The sequence below is a fragment of the Podarcis vaucheri genome (genome assembly GCF_965113315.1).
Source record: "Podarcis vaucheri genome assembly, chromosome: 10".
NCBI classification, from domain to species: Eukaryota; Metazoa; Chordata; class Lepidosauria; order Squamata; family Lacertidae; genus Podarcis; species Podarcis vaucheri.
The window spans coordinates 42,062,537-42,087,465 of NC_138748.1; the positions used below are offsets into that span (position 1 = coordinate 42,062,537).

General features: G+C 40.6%; 1 protein-coding gene across 8 annotated transcripts in view; it reads right to left on the bottom strand.

Annotated features, from left to right (window-relative positions):
• The window catches only part of GRIN2B (glutamate ionotropic receptor NMDA type subunit 2B), a 285,857-nt gene that overhangs the window by 128,817 nt on the left and 132,111 nt on the right, over positions 1–24,929 (bottom strand). For all 8 annotated transcript variants that reach the window (XM_082239983.1, XM_082239984.1, XM_082239985.1 and 5 more), the window contains one exon: positions 7,081–7,679. In XM_082239983.1, coding sequence (XP_082096109.1) covers positions 7,081–7,679 — 599 coding nt within the window. The remainder of the gene's footprint in view (positions 1–7,080; positions 7,680–24,929) is intronic.

Below are 24,929 nucleotides of genomic sequence, written 5' to 3' on the forward strand. Positions count from 1 at the left end.
CTTAGGCAATTTGAATTAATTATTCACCCCCAAAAAATCTCACAACTGAACAATTATTTGAGAGCAGAACTAATGCATTTATTTCACACTGTCATAACTCAAAATTGGATGAACTGTTTTTGTTCAGATTTTTCAAAACATTTGCCTCTGGCTGAATAAGAGCATGAGAAGCTGCAAAGCTGCAGAGTGAAGCAAAAGTTGTTGAGAAAGTTCTGCGCTATCTGAAAACAGACCGACAGAAATAGGTCTAGCTTACAAAAACCTTTTGCCCCTATTCATGCAGCTGGATTCCTGGATCTAAATTCTGATAATGGGGAAGGAAGGGGGGGGAAACCTGTAAAAAAATAAGGAGTGTTCTGCCACTAAATTCAACAGGATGTCTGTTGGATAAAACTGTGCAAAGTTATTGCATCTTGTTCATCACCTCTTTTTTCACTTCCAGCTCCCCATAACTACCTGTCCCAGTTGGTAACGCTGACTATAGATATAATAAACACAATCAGGTCCAATCTATTATGAGCTTCAAAATACCTATTATGATCAGGTTACTACCCACCTGATAGTGAATGGAGAGCTATGTGTCCTACTTTATAGAGGACACTGTTTTGTTTCAAGGCTGCCATACTTTGGGGGTGAAGTCAAACAGTTGGGGAGAGTTTGCACCTGCTGTGGCTGTAGAGACAGAGGCATCTTTTGTTGCAGCTGGGGCAGATGAAGATGTTTGAAAAATCCTTCTATTTCCTCAGTGGGGAACCATTTTGGCTTCATGGACCAGATCCATCTCAGGATTGGCCTCGCAGGCCAAATTTGACAAAGGGCAAAGGACACCCACCTGTCAATCACAAACTGTCACTATGAAATCACATGATAGTTGGGTTGCCCTGCCCATCTGTCAAAATCCCTTGCACACAGTCCCTGTGCTGAGCATTTCTGGAAGCAGCCAGAATAGGGCTATCAAAGTATTTATTTCTCCCCTCCCCATGGCAGGCAAGAGGTAGGAACAGCACAGAAAGAAGCCTGCATTTTACAGGCATTGATGTACAAGAGAGAAGTCCCTCTTGCAGCCAAGGTCTGCAAAAAGCACGTTTCTTCCTCTCATTCCAATGGTGAGAGGAGAAAAAATGCAAAATAAAAACAAGAACAAAAACAAAATGAAATAATACCCCCCAAAAAAACACATTTAAAAGTATAATAGGATGGTGTTAGTCAGCCAAAGGTCTGGTTGAAGAGGAACATTTATGCTCGGCACCTTTGGTTTTCCCCTTTGGTAGTGACGGCACTATGATTTAAGTGAATTTTGTGAAACTGCACATGCTCAAAGCACTTCTTTTAAAAAAAAAAACAGGGATGGAAAACTTATTTTGCTCTAACATATTAGAACTACAGAAATAGTGGTAAAGAATGAAATAATGGGGGAGAAAAGAAGCAATACACAGGGGTCCTGCACCCCCGTAAGACTATTACTTTTGAGAACTAAATTTGCCTAGCTGTGCCACTGGTAAGAATAAATGCATTACAGCTACAAAAAATGACAGTTGTTATCTGTGAAATGTTATGTAAAGTGAAATGGAAGGTATGATGTTGTCCATTGTGTGTGGTGCTCACAGTGACCTGTGGATGACCCAACAGAGTTGGAAAGGTCTGTACAGCTTGAAATTCCTGGTTTGTATGTTTTAAGTATTGCTATATCAGGACAATCTCTTACAACACTGAAAAAACTGCTTTATAGTCATGTGAGCAGGCAATAGCCTATTCTTTCACGTAAAGATTATGGAAAATCAGAAATATGTGTGCAGTGCTCCATGTGGAAAGCTGATTCCGTGAAGTGGTGTCCAGATGGCTGCATTGAGATTGCACCCATTTTACCCAGGCTAGCAAACAAATCTGAAATCACAAGAACCCACAGGGGCAGTTAACACTGATAAAAAAACACCACAACCTTCTGGGTCCTGCATTACAGAAGGAGCTTTCCTCATTTTTGGCAGTTACAACACCACTAATTGAACATTCAAACTAAGTCCTTTTTGTCACTCTTAGGGAGTGACTTCAGTTTTATTCTTAAAGTAAAGAGGGTCCACACAGATGACCAAGCTAACAGGTGGTAAGGAGGATTATACCACACATTGGTTATGGATGAGTGATAAAATCTGTGGTAGAATGTGTGATAAAATATTCATATGTAGCCATCAAAAGTCCATGGAATGAGCTTTACAATATCTTTGCAGCACCAACTTCAAGCAGCTGCAAGCTTCCATTCAGATAAAAATTGTGATAAGAATTCACCTCTACACCACCTTGTTCATAACCCAGGTGAGGAACAATCACCTTTAGAATAAACCACAGAACCAAGGAAACTATTTTCAAGTCCAACATCCAGATTTAGGGACCCAGTGTTTATTACAGCTATTGCAATAGCTCACAGCTCACTCAACTCAACATGCCAATTGAGAAGGTCTGCCCCGAGGCACTTCAGAACAAAAGCTTATATATTAGTTCAAACACCGCAAACAAAGTGTTATAAAACATTTTTACATATGTCAGGGAAGGTTACAGGTCATGAGAAGTAAAGCAAACATGGCTCCATACTGGTATCGTCACCCCCACAGCACTTTGGAGTGGCCCCGATGTGCCCAGACCATTTGACCATTTTAGGTCTTGGATGTCCGGCGTTACCCTGGCAACCTAGCCTTCAATGAGGGAACAGCATCATAAAACCCTCTACCTGGGTCTCAGATAGTTTCAAGGATAGCTGATTTACACTCTGGTGCTAAAACATCCTGCCGTTCGTACCACTTTCAGGGGTAAATAGGGAGAGATGGCATGCAGCGTAGGAGGGGGGAACCTGCAAGTGCAGAACACACAAAAATCAAGCCTAATACATTCTAAAAGGTAAACTGCAATTAAAGTGAAATATTAAAACATTAAAACAATAAAAAATATACACCTGGGGTCACTGATTCTTATATCAAAATGAATGCATGTTTTTTTAAAAAAAAATCTAAGCATTTGTTTAAGCATATTGTTGAATGTGGGCTATAAGGGAGGAAACATTTCCTTATAAATTGCTACTTCCCTTATGAAGTGGAATATTGCTATTGCTTGGCAGCTTAGGCCTGGAAAAATGAAACAAACAGTTTAGTCAAACTGTGAATCTACAAGATATTTTTTGAGGTTATTAATTGAATTGATGTTCAGGCTGGAAGCTACAAGTTGACACTTCTGCTGTTTGCAATGATCTCCTAATGACCATGATTATTGTCAAGGTTTCCCCTCAGGACATAACCACTAGGGGACGCACTGGGCTGGTCTTTTGTCAAACCAGATTTTTATGTGAAATTGCATCAAAGAAAATGGAAAGAGACTCTAAAGTTGTGTGGGGAAGCATGGCAGCACGGCCGTTTCTGTTTTTATCACTTGGAATATAGTAAGAACATTTGTGGGGGAAGGGAGGAACGTCAATTAATAAAATGGAAAATAGGCAGGCATGTTCTTTCATTAATCTAATTCTTTTACAGGACCTTGACATGATAAAATTACCAGCAGTTAGTTACTTAAGTAACAGAGATTTTGCCATTTTTTACTTTATTATTCTGCTGTCATGGCCAATTATTCATCACATATTAACAAATTGTTTAAAGTTCCCCTGATTTCATCCAGATTCTGAATACCAAATAGGAAACTGTTACATTTCATTTCTATGCATCCTTCTTTGACCAACTTTGAATATCAGGGGTAGAATTCTAACTTAAGAACAAGGTAAGCCCTAAGAGACATGACCCACCCAATAATTGTATCAAGTTTTGCCTCATCACAGGCCACGATTCAGAGTTATGTATGTGGGCTAGGAGGCAAGTCACACCAACATATATATTGAAAAATCTAAGGAGTTCTGGAGCCTGCTGAAGTGTATGTGTATTACAATGACTAATAAAATGCAGTATACCAAATTCTTACAGCTAAACTTTTTGACTTCTGCCTTGTGCAACTGCTCTAAAGGATGCTGCAGTCAGGCTGCTGTTATGGAACACTGAGGATGGAATAATCAGAAATGTTGCATGTTCTCTAGCTGAGTGATACCAAATATAATCCTCCAATTAGAGACCATGTAAAGTGTCATGTGTATGAATTCAGAAGTTCCCTCTTGCTTCTAAAGTTTTGAACTGATGGCATTTCTGCTGCAATAACTGAAAAATCAGGGCTCCCATGCCCTGCAGCAGGCATTTAGTCTACCAAGCCCAAAAGCATAACTTAGCTCTGTTCCTCCCCCACAACCTTGAAGAAGTTTTGCAATGTGCCTCCAATATTAACAAAACTGGATAGGAGAAACAGCTTTCAAGAATACGGGTCCCTCAGAGCGATACCTTGCCGCTAGCTTTTTCATTTAGAACTGCAAGACCTCCTGCTTATATGTTCCATTCTCAACTGTGATAGCTCATCTGCAGAGAAGACACAATCTCACACTTAGATTCACATAGGTTCACTGAAGGCTTTATACCACTGACTGCAATCTCTTTGCATTGTCAGCTCTGGATCTCCTCCTCTCCCCCAGGCCAAGACAAGAAGTTTTGCTTTATGCACGGCTGCCAGTAAAAGCAACAAGCCCATATCTTCCCCATTCTCCCCCATAACACTGAGAAATGAAAAACTGTCTGAGGTGACAATTGTGAGGTGCTGCTGTGATGTGCCAAGCTAAGCCCGAGTTTGGCTTTACACTTTGTTCAAACCCAGATTCGTGGTTTAGCCAGACTAGCCATGAATCACAAACAACAAAGCTTGGCTATGGCTTGTGGTTAGTCTGGTTAGAGCTAAACCACGAGCCTGTGGTTTGGATGGCATGTTAAGCAAACTTAGTTCAGTGTGGCAAAGAAGGGGAAAGCATCTGCGAGCTTCCCTCTGGGAGGCTGTACACAGCACAACATGAGAATAAGAGTGGGGTGAATTTATCAATTTCGGTTTCCTCCAGTTTCTTATATTTCCAATCTTAAACTCAGCTTTCCACATTTCTGCATCAGTTTGCAAATTAAAAAATGATAATACTCATGGAAATTCATCAGCATTTTGGTATGAATTTATCCTAATATAATATATACATATATATATATAATATATATATTATAATATATACATTTTTTCAGAGCAATTTTATCTAATAAAATACATTTTGGTATGCCGTTTTCACTTATATCTGCATTTTTAATGAGTAGCGAATTAAGCTGAGCAAAAAAGTGAGAGGCAGGACATGCCAAATTTTGGCCTTGCACAGGGCACTACTGAAATTTGAAAGACCAAAGTCTGCCCCTCTCTCAGAACAGAACAGAACAGAAGTCCCCTGTTCAAAAAAGGTTCTGGATCAATGCAAGCAATTGTAAATATATTACCGATTGCCATTTAAACCTTAGTTTAACAAGTCTGTCCTTGCTGCACAACAGTACAAATATGTCTTTTCCTGATAGCTGAAACCATCACAGTAGCAACAACAACAAAATTGTAGTGATTTTATAGGCAGGTAAGACACAGGCTTCATTCCTAGCTTAACCTTTTAAGGTCACAACTTTTGACACATTTATACTGAGGTACATGCTGCTGAAATCAATAAGAACCTGGTACCCTACAAGACTGTCAGTGGGAGATTCCTTCTTGTGGGTTTATCCCACAGAGCTGCTACAACATTTAAAGGCCCACAATCAGTGGGGCCAAATTGTTCAGGTCCGTAATTTGAAATCATCTCCTCCTATCCTGGTCTTTAAAATTAACTAAGTCCTTCCTGGAAAAGATATCCATTAAGGGATGGCTGTGGCGAGCCAGAACTGTAGTGAAGATTTCTGCTGCCATGTCCTTGTCACCCTTACGCTGTCTAGAGAAGGCACCCAGAGAACAACACAGCCAATGGCTGAGCTCATATTGCAAGAAGCAGACAGCTGTGCTTCCTATTGCAGGATGTCCTGTCCTTCCCTTTGGGCCACATTTGGTGCAAGTGTGTTGTCCATCCAAGCATGGGGGAGGCTGCTTTATGCTTCAGGAGTAGAAATAGTAGTGGACAGCATGGTGGGACTAATCCTCCCTCCAGCTGAGTTATTGCTGCATAGTAGGATGGAGATTGTGAGGGATGAGGCAGTGGTGAGGCTGGGGAAAGACAGATACACCAGTGGAGCCAATCCAGTGCTCCTGGTGTTGTGTTTGCACCACCCTGTCCTAGTTGCCGCCTCGTGCCTTCCCCACTCTCTCTTGGGATGCAATATTGACTCAGTCAGAGGGAGGTCAGGGGAGCGGAACAGTCCCACCACACCACCCGATACTGATCAGAAAACTTCCCAAATGTCCCCTATCTCCCTTTATTATAATATCATTGCTGGTTTAAAGTGTGTTTGCGATATTTTAATTACTGTTTTTAGCTAGCTTGTTTTTATTACTTTTTATTTTCTAAAGTTGTTTTTAAATGTCATAAGTCACCTTGAATCCCAACATGTGAAAAAGGCAGAGTATAAATATATTAAATGAATGAATAAATAAATAACCCAGTTCCTAGTACATTTAACCCATGAGTGTCCTCAGGTCCTTTGCCACTCTTGCCCTAAGACATTTCTTTCTTGCCACTCATATTCTTGGTCCTTCTGCTACTGACCTGCCAAGCCAGTCTAAAACCCATCTCTCTTTATATAGCTCGTACAGCTTTCTCTTTGATAAATCTTAATAATGTACTGTACTTTACAACTTTGAAGATCAGCTCACTTGCAGAAAGCCCTCACATATAAATTAACAAAAATAGCTTTCATCCTTAAGTATGTGTACAAACACTGTTAATATGAAGCTGTTACTCTCTTCTATTTTCTGCTGACTGCCACACAACCAATGAGTTTATAATCGACCAGTTCCTCATTCTGAATTAATTTCCAAACTACTCTTGAGTTAGCATGAATGAACACTGTACAAGAAACAAAGGACCATGACAGATTACCTGTTTACCCCAGAAATCAGACCCAGCTGGAATTTTTCTTCCTAAAGCCTTCAATAAGACACATATCCATTGTGATGGTTAGAACATGCCAGCTACTGACAACCCATTATGCTGATTTCCCTTACCTATTTAACATGTTTGATTGGTAGATCCTCTTGTCCTGTGTGTTGTAGCAACTGCTCTTGGGCTCAGGAATGAAGCTGTGCTCAGACAGCATGTCAGAAGCAGCCGTGGTTATTATGGCTATTCCGTCTTTCACCCTGTCGCGAAGGCCATAGTCCCATTCATCATATGACACAGAGATAAGTCCAGTGGGGAATTCAGAGGGGACTGTGTCTGTATCTCCAGCCACCAAGCTGGGTACAATCCATGTGTAATCATACCCAGTCAGACCCACAGAGTTAGCCACCTCAAAGATATAGGTGGCTTCTTCCTTAGTACAGTAAAGGAGGATGACAGGACTCTGGAGTTTCTTGAGCTGATTCTGGATCTTTGAGTCTCCATCATCCAGAGACATATCCAGCAAGAGCACCTCTTCTAGCTCCCAGCCCACAAAGCTGTTCTCAATAGTGCTACGGACCTTGTTGACAAAGTCCTGGTAGCCAGGAAAGTAGGTAGTGACAATGGAGAAGATGTACCAGTCATATTCTTCCATGATGTTGAGCATGACAGAAGCTTGCTGTTCTATTGATGGACCAAACTGGAAGAACATGGACGATTCATCCTGTAAGAGGAGAAAAGAAGGCGCAGGTGTTAAAAGAAGGAAATGGCAGGATATGTGGACAGCATAGGGAAGAGGGAACCATGCTCTTGTTGCTTTGCATTTAGGTGCATGGCTGTACCTATAATTATGCATGTGTAATACAGCAAAATACAACATGAGAGAGACATAAGATGCTCACAGATTGTTGGTTGGTTTTCTTTAAATCCTACAATCAGAATTCAAAGGAGGGAAAGTGCTTTAGTCCAACAGCTTTCCTACAGAGTAAACTGTTGGTGACCATTGCTCTGTCCCCCATTCCCCATTCCCATTCACCATATACAATCTAGACCAGCCTGCTCCAACTCGGGACACCAAGATTCCCATCATCCCTGACCATCGGTTAAAGTGGCTGTTCTATTACTACTGCTGCCAGTTCAGCTTCACTGCAAAATTAAAACAGGGGAAAAGAAAGAAGGCAGTGTGCTGGGTGGGTGGCTTTTGTAGGATAGATGGAGCGACACATTTCTGACCCAGGAAAATCCTGTGCCAATCCAAGGAGAACTTTGAGAACCAGGATTGGTCTCTGTCCCCATTTTCCTATTTAACACAGAGATAAAATGTCCCAGGCCACACATGGAAACTTGGCAGGGGTGGTGAAAGTGATTTTCAAAGTTTTCCACAAGGAGCTCAGGTTACAGTTTAGCAAAGCATTGCAACCGTTTCAAAAATATTGTTTGTGGTAAAGGGCTAAATCAAGTAGTGGGTGACTGATGGAGCCCTTGGCTCTCATCCAGTTTATTACCAACGTTAAGACATTAGTCCAGCCCATTGTTGGCTTAAGCTGTGTACGTGCTATGCCCTTAAAGCACATTCAAAACACATTTGTTCACTTCAGTTCTGAGCACTGTAGTTTACCCCTTTTAGAGTTACAACCCTGACAACCCTGAAACTACAGCGTCCAGAATTCTTTAAGGGGGAAATATGCCTGTGTGATTATAAGCACTTGTCACTAAATCAATATTTTTTATTTTATTATTTTTTATATTTTGCCAGATGGGTAGAGTATAAATAATAACATTATTATTATTATTATTATTATTATTATTATTATTATTATTATTATTATTATTATTTTCTGCAATTTAAAATGAAACTACTACAGAAATACCAGAGCTGAAAGTAGGGTTGCCATATGTCCTCTTTTTCCAGGACATGTCCTCTTTTACATGGGTATGTAAATGTGTCCTCTTTTATGCCTTTCAAAATATGACAACCATATATGCCACAAAATACGCAATAGCCACTGGAGGGGGATAAATGAGCAGGGTTTATGTGTTTTGACTACCAATAAATACTTGGAAGGGGTTGCATCTAAATAAATGAGAAAACAGGGTTATGTAGGTGGGATTGAAGAGGTATATTACAGGTTTTTGTAATCTCCACTGTAGCAAGCATTTTTACTGTGAAGATTTGTAATTATTAGACAGCGAAGAGTTTGGGAAGCTGAGATCAGGGAGCAGTTATTTTCCAGAGCAGAGTTTTCAGTTTCCATCTGGAGTAAACCTAGGTGGTTCTCACTAGCGGAAGTCTTAATGCTTTGCAAGGTGGGGCGGAAGGGGAGAGAGAATTTAATATACATATAATTTCCAAGATGGATATGCATGCACACCATGACTTTTCATCAGTTTCTGCTTCAGCAGGCACACCACCAACACTGCCACCAAATTGACAAACCAATTATAAACTCCAACAATATTTTTCAAAAGTGGGTCAGTGACCTGGCAGGGGGCTGAAGCAGCAGAGACTGGAGAAAAAGCAGGTGTGGATAAAGTAATGGGTCATAACCACTATCCGTATGTATATGCATACATACATACATAACATACATAATATGAAATCCAGAGAAAGTTTTTTTTTATAAATGATATTTATTGAAAAAAGAATTTTTAAAATCACAAAGAAAAGAAAAAAACAAAATTACAGGGGGGAAAGACAAAAACAAAGATAAAAAAGAAAAAATAAAACCATCGTTTTCAATCCACTTTCTTTACCTTCTTTCCATGACCTCCTCCTCCTCCCATCTCTTGTATCTTAATTGATAATTGCCACAGCAAATCCTTCCCATAATTCATAATATTCTGTCAATACATAACCTTACTCTATTCTCATCTTATCTTATATAAACCCTTAAAACTTAAAATTTAAATCTTATTTTTACCAGCTTCTCATAACCATTACCTTTTAACCTAATTCTTTAAACATTCTTACAAGAGCCTAGTAATTTCATTTCAACATTTTTGCAACTTTCATAAAGACATTGAAATCCAAAGAAAGTTAAATCCTACTGAAATAAATTGTAACAGGAGTTTGGCAGTGTTTTTTAGTCTGGATGATTTCACGGGTTTCTGCCTGTTGCTTTATCTGCATTGCATCCACATCATATACATGTTAGCAAGCATTATTTAGATTATTTCCTTCCCAACACTGAAATCTCCCTGAATTAAAATTAAATTTTAACAATATACTCCCATCATCTTTTCCATACATTAAAATGAAGAAAAGAAAACTCTTTACAAAAACCATCTCCTTTTAAATTTACCGTTGTTTAATACATCCAAGCAGCCCACATAAAAATGTCATAGGCTAGTTCACAAGGCATGTAGTCGCTATTCTAGAGCCACTGTAATTTTGCCTATTATCGTAACATCAGCAGGAGGCTACTTCAGTTCGAGCAGAGGGGCTAAGATTGTTCAAACCAATTCAACCTGGCACCTAGCAAAATGCTCTTGAGTTTAATCACCATGACATTTCAACTACCCAAATGAACTTTAACAAAATTAGCCAAATCAGCAATCACAAGAGTGAGATCAACTATCGGATAAAGAGTGGCAATATCATGGAGGGAAAGAAGTGTTTCTACAGCAAGTGAATCAGATTGAGATTCTAATGAAGCACTATTGGAAATATCAATGAAAAGGTATATCCATGGCTCAAAACCACACACAGGTCCTTTAGGATTTCACAACTCCAATTATTTTATTTGCAGCCTTTCCAGCTACAATGACTACTAAGAATGAGATTACTGAAGGAGAGGCATTAATTGGAGATAACATTCAGGTTTTGAATCAAGAGCTATATAACTCATTTAATTTGTCGTAATCCCAACTGAGGGTACTTCCAGACTATTGCTATTTTGAGGTGGGATCACACTTTCTTTGATGCAATTTCATTTAGCCTTCCCACAAATATACCAGTGTGAATGCTCATTAAATAGCCAACACCATCTATTCCCCATGCCAACAAATCAGAATGAATGCTAAATAAACAGGCAGTATGAAAGTGCCCAGAGATATAATATTATTCTCTAAAATATAATTCTCTAATATTCACCAGGTTTATTGCATCTTCACAAGAAGGCCAATGCTTTTGTATGATGAAACTCACCAGTACAGAGAACTGCCCCCCTCTTTTTTTTTTAACTGTCCATTGCAGCCATTTTGTGCTGGCACCCATGGCACTTTTATCAAGATATGAGTACTGGCACTGAGTATCACAGAATGCCCTCTTGCCTTTCAGTAGTTTGTCTTGTAACACATAAATGCCACCTGATAAACAAAATATTAATATTGCTATTTTTAAAATATTCAAATCCAAAATATACAGTAATCTGCATGGAGGAAGAAGTTTGAAAACTACCAAATAGATGAATTTGAGGGGGAGATTGATTCTATTTGTATGAGTCTGGATAGAGATAATAGTGAAATAAAGAGAATCATAGCATTGTAGAGTTGGAAGGGACCCTGAGGAACATCTTGTCCAACCCCCTGCAATGCAGAAATGTGCAGCTGTCCCAATGCAACCTTGGCATTTATCAGCACCATTCTCTAACCAACTGAGTTATCCACTAAATAAATAAATAGCTGTACTTTTGTGGCACCTTTGTTTCAACAAGTCAATCCAGACACATACAGTAGATGTTTATTGACAATTTTAGTATTTCTTGTAAACTGCTTAGAGGTTCTCCTACAATCAAGCAGTATATGTAAATTTTGTTAAATATTTTTTTTAAAAAAATTATAGTTTCCTACCTGACTACAAATGCTAATTTAGTCTTATCGCCAATTACTGCCATTGTAAATAGCTGTGTTAAATTCTGTTAAATAAAATAGTCATATGAATAATATCAGATCCCCATAAAAGCCTGGGCACATAGATGTGTTTTCAGGTGGCTCTGAATAATGGACAAAGGCTCTTTCCTGGGTAACAACACACCCCACTTGGCTCTGTGGTGGGACTAACAGGAGGGCTCCTCTACAGATCTTAACACATAGCCTGATAGTGGGAAGCTAATCAAATGAATAAGTGCTGGTCCTAGACTCTGATTTTTGCATTTCATTGCCACCCAAACTCACATTTTACACTTTCCCTCCTGTGTGTTCAGAGGATGCCACTTCACACGTTTGATGAAGTGGCCTCTACTCAAGGATCGTTTATGCCAGAAGAAATTTAAGGTGCCATGAGACTCTGCTGTTTTTGCAGCAACCAACTAACACAGCTAGCTCTCTGGAAGGTTTGGTTCTGATCCTCAAAAAAAATTGTTAGATCTTTTATTAAGGCATTTGAAATTATGCTGGAATTAAACCTATAGTTTGGGACTCTTTATGGAGCTTGAATATACAGTATTATGACTTCTTTAATATTGTATTTTTGCTTCTGGTACATCTGCTATCTGTCACAAGAAATAGGTCAACCAGCATGATCTATGAATCAAATGTAGGGGTACATTTGCATTGGCATTTTATCATTGGTTTACTGCCAGAACTACTGCTTTATGTGCTCGTACTGGGGTATGGTTTGCAACCTGATCAGTAGTTGTTTGCTGTAAATTATTGCTGGAAGTTCCAACAGTAATTTATTACTGTTTTCTGGTGTACTGTTGAAGAGATATGAGCAGTTCAAGAACATACTATTTCTATTCTCATAGGCAAAAAGAACTATGTCATTTTCAAGTGCAGTTTCACCCACCTTATTCAGTGCAAAATAATATGGGATAACCACCATTTTTCTTCTCAGGCTGGGGCAAAGGGAAAAAAGGACAACTTTCTCAAAGGCAGCAAGCATATTCATCTCCACTGCAGAGACAGATCTGCACAGCGCATAAGTGAAATACCTTATTACAGAATTTAATGTGGGATTAAATGTCACTTTGAAAAGGCAGCTGAGTGTAGCTATACAATTTCAGGAAATGAAGAGGTTAAAAGGATGGTATTTTCTAGAACTGGTTTATTTATTTGTTGCATTTATTCATGACTTTCTATCAAAAAAGTCTCTAAGCAACTTACAGATATATAAAATACCAAACAGCTTCTGAACCACTTAAAGCCAAACAGAATAAAGTACAATAGAGCAAAAAAATTCCAAAGGTGTATTTATCCAACAGAAAAAAATAGAAAGGACAAATCCTACCCCACCTTACTAAAAGATCCACAAACTTAGGTCTACAAGCATTGATATTAAATAAATCTTACCCTGTTAACCTATTATATCCTTCAAATTCTATAGCTGCAGCAACCTTTTTGAACATTTTAATCCCACATTAAATTTAGCAGTAAAGTATTTCAGTTATGTACTGAATAAACCTGTCTTCTTCCATGGGGACAAATATGCTTTGCCTGGCCAGAGTCTCATCACATAATCCATGTCTTATAGACTTGATGCAGTATTGGTGCTAAATAAAACTTGCCTGAACCTTCAAACTGTTTTGTTGAGTTCTAGAAAATATACACGCATCCTTTGAAAAACTAATGAAATGCTACCGTACTGAGGTAACTGATTTAGTATGCTTCCCAAATACATGCATTGTTTTAATTATGGGGAACGTTAAAGCTTCAGATTAAATTCTGATTAAATAGCATAATTTAACACTATAAAAGTATTATATGTGGTCCAGTTCTAATATAATGGGGCTAATAACTGGCTTTTATTCAGGTGGAAGAGTATGGCTAGAGCTGAGTGATGATTAATTCAAGTGGGATAACGCCGTCATTGTCTGCAGGAATCCAACCAACTATTATTCCATAGTTATGTCTCATCTATCCCTCCCTGCTGTGTGCAACACAGATCCCACTGCTAGGTGCTTCAGAGAAAAAGCAAAATGTTTCACAAAATCCTCAAAAGCCTGGAGCATATTCTACTGCCAGATCCTCTTCCTCCAGAGTCCACAAAGCTCCCTCATTCTGAATCCATAATCAGCATCCTTTCTTTAGCTCTGAGGAGCTGAGTAAGATTTGGATCCAATCTATACAGTGTGCTGGCCAACGCAAACAAGTTTCTTTACTGAAAATCTATTCTGAAGGGACTATTGCTAGGACAACAAATTTCACTATTTTTTAAATTAATTTCTAACCATTTCAACTCCGGAAATAACACATCAGAGTGGTTTATAGCATTAAAATAAATGACAAGCAAACTATGGATCTGTGGCAGAAGCATGGAACACTTCTGAATAGTTGAAGATTCTCTCGTTTTGGCGCAGCTGTCTGCTTTCAGTGTGATGGTCATTTCTCCCACATCCCTACTCTGGAGTGTTTTCCCATCTGGGAGAAATGTACCTGGAAAAATGCTTTGCTATATCACCTTCCTTACAACAAGAAATAACTGGGAAGATGTGGATCGGGCCACAGTAGCTAGATCAGCTAGAGCCTGCCTCATTGGGCGGCACAGCTATGATGTAAGGAATTGAGCAGAACAGAGGGTGAGAGGTGGGGGTGCCAAATTTGGCCTGGCAAAGGGCACCGCTGAAATTTGAAAGACCACAGTCTGCCCCTGAACCTGTCAGTGTAGCTTAGCACCAATTTTCCTCAGATGTGGCAGAGGGAGGGAGTGCTTTGTCCATCCATCTTCTCCTTATTTTTCCTAAAGCAATGGCAACATGCCAAATGACTACTTGCCTACTGTGAGAACAAGATGATGAACTAGGTAAGCCACTGGCCTGAACCAATAGGCTCTTCTTATCTTATTACAACAGTATCTGACCACTGAAATCTGGAATAAGAACTTATGTCTTCACACAGTACAATCTATGGAGCCTCAACAATCATACAAAGGCATCTGATGACCTCAGAATGAAAAGTGAAACGAATTCTGCTGCACACTCTCATTTCTGCTTCAGTGGTCCCTGCAGAATCCTGAATTGCTAAGAGGCAATTCTTCAGTGATCATGCCTCCCTCACTGTGTTTCTGCAAAAGATATCTCTGCATTTATCAAAGCATCTTTACCATTAATGCAGGAACTTGCTACAGCTGCCATATGGTGCTGTGACAAGATTGCTCTTTGGATACCCACCCCAGGAGCCACGTTTTTCCTGAGAAAGGAAAGAGTTTCCTGATTTCTTGATGTTCAAGTATCATCACCCATTAATGTTAGCTGGTTGTTTAGGCCATTCTATAATCTAGCAAATGGGACATGGGTGGCACTGTGGTCTAAACCACAGAGCCTAGGGCTTCCCAATCAGAAGGTTGGCAGTTCGAATCCCCGCGACGGGGTGAGCTCCCGTTGCTCAGTCCCAGCTCCTGCCCACCTAGCAGTTGAAAAGCACATCAAAGTGCAAGTAGCTCTGGCGGGAAGATAAATGGCATTTCCATGCGCTGCTCTGGTTTCACCAGAAGCGGCTTAGTCATGCTGGCCACATGACCTGGAAGCTGTCTGCGGACAAACACCGGCTTCCTTGGCCTGTAAAGCAAGATGAGCGCACAACCCCAGAGTCGTCCACGACTGTACTTAAAGGTCAGGGGTACCTTTACCTTTACCTATAATCTAGCAAAGAAATCGCAGTTAGATGGCGGCTCGCATGCTGCTAAGGTTTTTTGTGCACAATGATAGAAATGGGAAGCATGGTTAAAAACAAAAGCTACCACCTGTATCAGCCCAGTAATGGTTATATTGGAATGAAACCAAATGAAACAGGAAAGCAGATGATTTCTAAGGTACAGTGATGGCAGGTGTTATAGAGATCACATTTTCCTTGAGATGGCTGACTTCTGGAGATGCTCCAAATCTGGAGGTTCTCCAAAGTTCAACCCAGCTATAAAATGAATTTGTGACCTATAAGGAAATTGTCTTTTCTTTTAACTCGAGTATTTGGGCAGTTTGCCAAAGGTTTTGTGGAAGGAAGGAAAGAAGGAAGGAAGGAAGGAAGGAAGGAAGGAAGGAAGGAAGGAAGGAAGGAAGGCAGCAGGGAACCAAAAATGTACAGCCACACCACAATCCACCCATTTCCCCACCTTTAAAAAGACAAACCAGGAAGGCATCATTCCCCTCACATTTTTGGTGTGCAGATTAATTCATTCAACAATTGAACTCTGGATGGAAGTTCAAAAAGAAAGCTATAGACTCTTATAATTAACTTTTCCATATTATTCAAATCTCATTTATTACCAGAAAGCTGACATGAAAGTGGGATCTTTGTTACTTAAGAGTTCATTTACCACTAACATAGACTAGCCTGCAGCAACAGTCCTCTGCTTTTTGTTTATCCCTGCATTAATTTTTTACATTTCTTTTTTGAAGATTCAGAATAACACTGTCTGCAGTACTGCAGCTTATAATGTGCAGCATAAAGTGAAAAGTGAATCCTTCATTCAGGTCACCACCCTAAAACATTATGAAAGTACTCTGGTTTTTCAAAAGAAAATGTATATACTGCTCGATTGCTAAAAACAAAAACAAAATAACTTCAAAGTGCAATGGATGAGCCTCACCCTGGGAAAACCACCTTCATGATCATGGTGCCTCCTCTGCCAGGTAAGTTGTTGTTGTTGTTGTTGTTGTTGTTGTTGTTGTTGTTGTTGTTAATCCAATTTATAAACTGCCCTATACCCGGAGGTCTCAGAGCAGTTCACAACAAGACCACAACATACAAAATCAAACGAAAAGCAGTAACCCAATAACCCCCCCCCCAAAAAAAAGGCTGTATTCCAAAAGGGTGTTGGATGTCAATAAGATCAACCAAAGGCCTGGTTAAAAAAGAACGCTTTTGCCTGGCACCTAAAGGTGTATAATGAAGGCACCAGGCAAACTTCCCAGGGGAGAGCATTCCATAGACAGGGAGCCACTGCAGAGAAGGCATTGGGGTGATAGTAGTCTCATGTTGATTTCTCTGTAAGGCACTATTTTCAAAGATCAGGCTGAGGAGACAAAGCAACAACCTCTGAATTCCTCATTTCCATTATTTTATCATCATCATCACTACCACCACCACATGTTTGAAACATTTTAAGTATCTAGCACCCTGCACACTTGACAATAATTTGTGGAAGCTGTAGTCTCTCGAAAAATTCTTTTCTGTCTTCCTGATCAAGACATGATTATGTTATTCCTGATTTATTATATGGGAAAAGGTTATACTAAAAGTTCACAAAAAGTTGATGCCTTACTACACAACAGAATTAAAATCAGGAGGATAGTAACTGGTGTAGCTTCTTCAGCTAACAATCTTTTGCCTGATTTAGTCCTGGGTGTGTGTGGGTGTGGGGGTGTGGGTGTGTGGGTGGGTGTTTTACATAAGTAACAGACTGTTATCCTAAATACACACAACTTGGAAGTAGAGTAAACCCCATTGAACTCAAGATACCTTCAGCATTAAGAGATATTAAATTACCCTGTGCTTTGGCAAGTGCAGCCATGGTTTCTAACAGGTCATCAAGGAACATTACATCCCACAGATCATCTATATGCTGTCTGAAGTCATATTTATACTACCATTTCTAAATTAGCCATGCTTTCCTTTAATCAAGTGTCTCATTGGCATGTTATTGTAAGTAGTGAGGAGAAAGCTTCAAAGCGTTTCAAAATTCCATTTTTAATTTAGTTCAGAAATGCATCTACAGCCATCTGAACTTCTCCAGAGCTAGCAATGTGTGTTTAAATGGGGGGGGGGGAGAAAACATGCCACACTCTACGGGTGTGAGCAGAACACTGATATCCCAAATGGCATCATTTCAATGTAGCTGAAGTTAATCAAGTGCCCCACTGAAACCAATTGGGCAAGCAAATCACAACTTATTTAAGTTCCACTGCTTGCACTGGGACTTTGGTCATGCACTGGGGTCTACACTAACCCTGGATGCAGTGCTTAATAAAAAATCAGAGACAACAAAGATGAAAGGCACAGCATTCTCTGCCTTGGAAGACTGTGCCCTTTAAACCCAGATGTATAGAGTCTGATTCAGGGGTGATAAATAGGATGTCTGCAAATGCATTAATCTTTGTTCATATGCTCCATGGTTAAGCTCTAGAACTGAAAACAGGTTTCTCGAGTTCATGCAACCATGAGTAAAATCCCCATGCAAACCTTCCCTGCTTGAGTAGGAAAGGTCAGGGAGTGAAAAGGTGCAGCTGAAGAACTTGGGGACATTGGGATGAGGCTTGCAGACTTATCCCTGCTCTCAGCCACACTTTTAACCATTATGTGCTCAGGAAAATGCCTGAATACAGCTTTAGTCCCGCTGTCTAATCTTCTGATCAAAACTGAAAAGTGGCGTGGCAGGAGTAGACAAAGAATTAAAATGCAGCCAACATAAGTCTTAGGCACAGCATTATGGGAGTGTCTATACAAAATGGTAGCTCTACAGTTGACTCCTGGAAACTATCACAAACCAAATAAGTCATTTGGAGGCTTTGCACTTTCATAGTTTTTCTGCTGCTGTTTATGTTTTCATTATGTATTTGTACTGATATATTATTTCAGTTGTAAATCACTCTGAAAACTGATGTTGAAGGACAGTATATAAATTCCGTAAAATAAAAGTCCGCCCTATGGAATGCCTTGCCAAGTGACATACATCAAGCCCTGCCACTGTTTTGTTTTGGACAGAGAGTAAAAACCTAGCTGCTGCTAATAACCATGAGCGTTTTTTTAAAAAAAAGGCAAAGCAGTAAAAAAAATCCATCTTCCCTCTTATCTAGATTTCTTTTCCAATCAACCAGTAAGCAATAGGTGCAGCAGAAAGCTACTGTTACACCTTCTTTGCTCAGCTAATTGATCTTTAAAGTTTTAAATGATTATTGATTCTCTCCCTCCCCACGAATGAGAGACTGAGAGCAATGAAGCTCACGAATCTATTTACAAGAATATTAAAGGAGACAAGATACTCCCAACTCAACCTTTGTTGTCTCTGATATCCTGAGAAAGGTGTTTTTGCAATCTTGTTCAAGAAAATACAAATATGATGCAGGTACTATACTCTCTTACATCTGCATTCCCATGCTTCTGTCACACTCCATTTGTTGCGCCATTAGGATCTGGCCAAGTTAAAGAAAGTAACAATTTCCCTTGCCACCACTGATCAGGAAAATAAGCAGAAAGACGCTGGGTTTGCATACTACTCAAGTAAAGCTTATCTTCTCTATAAAAGCAAAAGATGATCCTGCTCAGTGGAACCACAATGACTCTTATGAACTGAAAACTAAAACTGAAGTAAGTATAATTGTGCAACTAGCAGCAGCCAGGTCTAGTGTTTGATTGTGTTTGTGTTTGAGCACGAGCATACACATATAGAAAAATTGTTAGATAGCCTTGGTATGGCAGGATTGTTTCATCAGGGCCACAGGGAGGTGAGATTTAACCACACTAGCCACAATTCTCCTCCCAGCCATAAATTCCCCACTGCACAGCATGAACATTAGCTAAAAGTGCCATTGTAATGCTAATTTCAGCATGCAAATAATGTTGGTTTACATCACAATTATGGCTGGGGAGAGAATGGTTAAACCTCTTCTCCCTACAGAATTGTGGTCCTGATGAAAAATTAGCCTCCTTTCACACAGTGCTGGGTGTTGGATGTTTTAAAAAGCAGATGTGTGCTTGAATTCAATTAATATTGCTTCAGTGATGGAAGGCATTCATCTACATAACAGGGACGGGGGAATATTTGGTAATTCTTTCTTTCCCCCGCAGCCCCCCAATCTTACAAAAACTTCTCTGTAGGGTCTCCCGAACCCTGGCATATGTGTACAACAGTGGCCAAAACAAAGGACCTCCCAGGCCATTCCAATTAGAGAAAAGAAAGATGGCGATCATAGTTGCTGAGTATCCAGAGTTGAAGCTCAGCAGGAATCACAGGGACCGGACCCAGGCAGGTGTCCAAGGGTGGCCAGTGGTAATGACAGACCTGGTGGAGATAAAGACAGGTATGCATTCCAAGCATAAAGAGTTAACAAAAACAGTCTGTACCAGCTATAGAGCCTTTAACCACTCACACCTAAGGGTCTGAATTGAAGATGGACCAGTTAACCTCTGTGAAACTCTCATACAACTATACTCCATTCCGTTTTTACATTACTGAAACTTCTTTCATACAAACTCATAGCAACAGAAAGCAGACCAAGAAATTGCTTAATGAAGACAAACTCTGCTAAAGATTTGACCTAAACAAAACTTACAGATACTGGTATGTGATTTGAGTATCACAAATAAAAAATAGATTCAAGGGGGGGAAACCCACTCTGGAATTTAAGTGTCAAACTGTGGGGAAAATTTCAATCAGAACCAAGTATTTTCCTTTTAATTCTATCCTCCTCCTCCTCCTCCTCCTCCTCCTCCTCCTCCTTCTCCTCCTCCAATCTTGTCCAGATTTAGAATTTCCCCTTTTAATAGCCATTCAGCCTGAGCTGCAGCTTTCTCTCTAAGAATGATGCACGTAGAGGAGCAAAATAGATCAGTGGCACATGTGGCGCAAGATTTCTGACACAGACATTGAGCAGTAGGAACATTTGCCTTTGTTTGCCAAACGCAGGGATAGCAGTATTAACAATAAAAGGGCCCGCAAGAATAAAAAACCAGGGAGAGGCTTGTAAGGTTTAGAAATAGCTCTTTTGCAAGCTTAAAAGAGAACCCGAAACATCTTGTTTTCCTGCATCTCCTGTTGTCTGTTCTCTTTCTTAACCACACTCTGTCACAATGGCAAAGTGGGCTGTAGATAGAAGCAACAGCAGGAGCTACAGCTAGTAAGAAAGAAACAGGCTATTCAGTCAGAATGTCTTCCCCGTCAGAGCACTCAACAAAGAAAGCTAAACAAGGATATAAAAGGGGAAAGAAAATATTGCATCCAGCATTTCACATCTTCTAAGACCACCAATACTACTTTATAGATTCTTCTTCTTCTCTCTTCCTGTAATATTCTCTCATCCTTCAGTCATTTACTTGATGCACAGGCACTTACATTTCAGCAATGATAATGGCTCTCCTTTCAAATCCTATATGCTAACTGTGGAACTCACTCCCACAGGAGACAACTCAGATGGCTTTAAAATTCATGGACAACAAGGCTGTTGAGGGCTACTAGTCATGATAGCTATGTTCTGCCTCCACTGTCAGAAATGGTAGTAGCTGGGAATCACAGGTGGGCAGAGTGCTGCTGCACTCATATCCTGCTTATGGGTTTCCTATGGGCACCTGGTTGGCCACAATGAGAACAGGCCGCTGGGCGAGACAGACCATTGGCCTAATCCAGCAGGGTCTTCTTATGCTCTTATGTTCTTACTTTAATAGCAAACTGAGTAGGAATCTTTCCCTGTGTAGACAAAATGGTACCATCCACACAAGAAGGATATATGAGTAGGCTTGGGGCAACTCTAAAGTTTGCACAATTAAGAAATATATATGTATGGGTGGAACCCTGTGAGAGGACCCCAAAATCAACCCACTGAGGGCTGAGCATGTTCAGTGCTGGTGGGAAGCTTGCTGTCCTTTGGCGAGTGGGGCCAGAAAATTGGGAAGAGGTGAAATGGTCCATGGTTCTTACAAATAACCATAGGTCTCTGGCATAGAAGAGGATAAGAAAGAGAGAGTGCAGGAGAGTGAGATTGAATCTAATTGCATCCTTCTTTAGTAATCAATGAGCTAAACAGGTGTCAAAATCCTACCATACCCCTAAGGGAAAAGGGATTTGTTAGAAATATAAAACAGAAAATACAGATGTGGCTTATTCAAACATTCTTCTGGATTCACTCACTGGGCAGAAAAAAGGCAGTTCATTACCTCCCACAGCAGGATCCAAATAAACAGTGTAATTTGCTTTGGAAAGGGTCAAAAGAAACTGTTCTTATGAGAAGAGAAATAAGTACAAGATGCTCCCTTCTCAGGGGGGTTCAAGTGGGCAAATCAAGTTATTATATACAGCAGCTTTGATTAAGGAAAGTTTTTAAAGTTCCAGTCTGGACCCTGGGATTATGCTCCTCAATATGTTCATACATCACTACCTCTCCCCCAACAAAAAACCCCCACAGTGTTCATAATCTCTGCCTGCTTTGTGCAGAATGTGATGCTATACTTGCAAAGAATAAGTTGGTTGGTGCTTTACTCTTCTTTATGATGCCCCTAATAACATTAGGGCAGTGAATTAGGAGATGTGTAGGGGGGGTTCATTATGCCATTAATTTCCATTCTTAAAATCTTCAATGATTTTGTTTTTCATTCTTTAGAATAAAATTAATTTCATCATAAATTTCAACCATTTTCATTCTTACTCATATTTCATTCTCAGTTTGATGGGAGACCCAGCTGCTCTTCTGCTGCCTATAAAGTTTTGTGTTTTCTATTCAACTGGCACAATCTTTTCAGTCCCCCATCAAATGGATCTGACCTGCCAAATTTCAGTGTATAGGAAATACGGTTCTTACTTTATAAGCAATTAAACTGGGCATTATATACATAGAATAACTCCTATCTGAACTATTAGGTATGGCAGAAAGTAGCAAGGCATCAAGCCAACACTGCAGATTTTGGCACAATGGACAAACAGCTACAGGTAGACCCAGGCACCCAAAGAGGTAGAACCAGGTGGCAAGCTAAAACAATAGACATTGAGAAGGCACTGTTGAGGGATCAAGCAGCCAGAACTGGAAAAGAAACTTTAAGCATCAGGTTTTGCAAAGATACAGGAGTAACAAGGCAGGTAAAAAATGCTTATTAAAACACTACACCAAAGCCCTGTGAAACACTAAGGAGAAATCTCAAATCAGACTAGTTGTAGTTATGGTATAAATGAAGAGAAAAACATTTTCACTAATTGGCAGAAAATGGCAAGGGGTGGGGCAAGCAAACCTTGTGGAACAAGATATCCCATAATCTAGGTGTGTCCATTGAGAAGGCCCTTTCTCTTGCCCCAACCAATTATGCCCCCACCACAGGTGGGTCACCAGATCTTAGCAGGAGGGCAGGTTGGTATAGGGGGAGGAACCTCATAGGTACCCTGGACGAAAGCCATGTAGGGCTTTACAGGTCATTGCCAAGACTTTGAATGTGTTAATCTTTTTTATTACCAATATTTCTATACTGCTTTTTACCAATGTGTGGTCACAAAGCAGGTTGCAAAAATACTCAATAAAAAAAATCAAAGTACTGATAAATATTTTAAACTGTAAAACACAAGTTAATTTATAATAGATTCCCTGAACAGTCATACTATGAAAGCGCAGCAAGCACTCTGTAAACAGGCCACCATAAGTCCAGGTGAACATATGGTTTGAGCTAGAGAAAGAAGCTCACAGAAGAAGTAGCCATTCATGCCTCCGGGGAAAGAGGGTTCCCCAACCAGACTGTAGCTGTTGAGAAGGTTCTATCTCATGCCTCCACAAAGCAAAAGCATGCACCCAGGGGATAGCAAGAAGGGCCTCCACCAGCCAGAAAGACCACACAGGCTAGTAGAGTCACAGGTGAATTGTGCCCTGAAGCATCCTGAGAACCAGTGAAATGGGTAGATGTGGCATGATCCCATGGGCAACTGCCCACTAACATCCTTGTTGCCTCATTCTGGGATAACTGAAGCCTCTTAGACTGTATTGCACTTATCTAAGGCAATATTATTATAAGACTATATAAAAACAAAAGACACCTTCATATACCAAAGGTTGATACGGTTGATTCAGTGGGAAATGGGTGACCGAGGTGGAACCTGCACCAAAATGTTGCAATGCATCCTTCCTCCTTAAAAAGAGGGTTCCTCTTCAGGGTTCCAAACAGACCTTCCACCCAAGCAAATCATTCCACTTTTCCCCGCTCCCCCGCCAGGTTCCATTTTTCTTCTTCTACAACTTTCAAATGTGTTTTAACCGCAGGAATTGCAAGTTAACAATGCCCCTGTAATGAATGAGGGTCTGTGTTTCTAGTAAGCAGAGAATATTAAATTTTGGCCAAAAAAGAGAGAAAAGTAATACAATCCAAATCACAAAATTTGATATTCTGGCCTGTAAGGTTCCAGCAGAGAAACTTTATAAACACCAGCAGAAAGCAATCATTTCATCTTGGTACCTATTAGCCTTTTCAAATACACTTCCATTATGAGACAGTAAAAACTGGAAAGGAATCAGGGAAATTTACTAGAAGCCTTTCTTAAATTTGCTAAATCTTTTGTGTGTCTCCAGAAAACCTGGATGTCCATTCTTCTTCTAATACTAAGGGGTTGCTCATTAATTACTTTCTATTATATTATTTGCAGGGAACGTTTTTGCCGGAATCCAACTTCTCTCCCTGAAGGTTTTAGTTCAGTAGGCTAAAGCAGTGTTTCCCAACCTTTTTTGGGCAAAGGCACACTTGTTTGATGAAAAAAATCTCGAGGCACACCACCATTACAGCCCCGTGACGTCAGCGCGCAGCGTCACGCCGGGAGGGACGCACAAAAGTGTAAGTTTCAATTTTTTCCCTCCCCCTTGCCGGGGAACCTCCAAGCTTTGGGGGTGGGGGGGGAGGCAGCAAAGCGAGGGACTGAGGGACTCCTCCAACGACAAGGGTTGGGGAAGAAGAGAAAGGGCTATTCCGCTCCAGTCACGGGATGGGAATATGTACTGGCCCAACTGGTGTGCGGTCTTCGGAAAGCGGGGTGCGGGAAGGAAGCCTAGGCTCGGGGTCCACCGACCTCGGCGGAGAAAGGCAACAACCGGAGCCGATGACGAGCCGGCGCGTGCGTGCAGCAGCTGGCCTCGAGCTCGGGAAGCTGCGCGCGGCGATGTTGACGCGGGGCGCGCGAGAGCTTGGGGGCGGGGGGGCGGGAGAGAGAGAGAAAGAGTTGGCAGCACCAGGTGCTGTTACTTATTGCGCTGCGGACGCTGCCAGCAACTGCGGTGGTTGTGCGGCGGCCGCCGCAGAACGTCCTCGTCAGTCAGCTGAGCTGCCTGGCGGCGTAGGGAGCCGAGGGGCGGGGCTTCCTTTCTGAAGGAGCTGAGGGTGGGGGTCTAGGAGGCTGCCTTTGTGCGCGACGTAAAGCCCTCTTTCC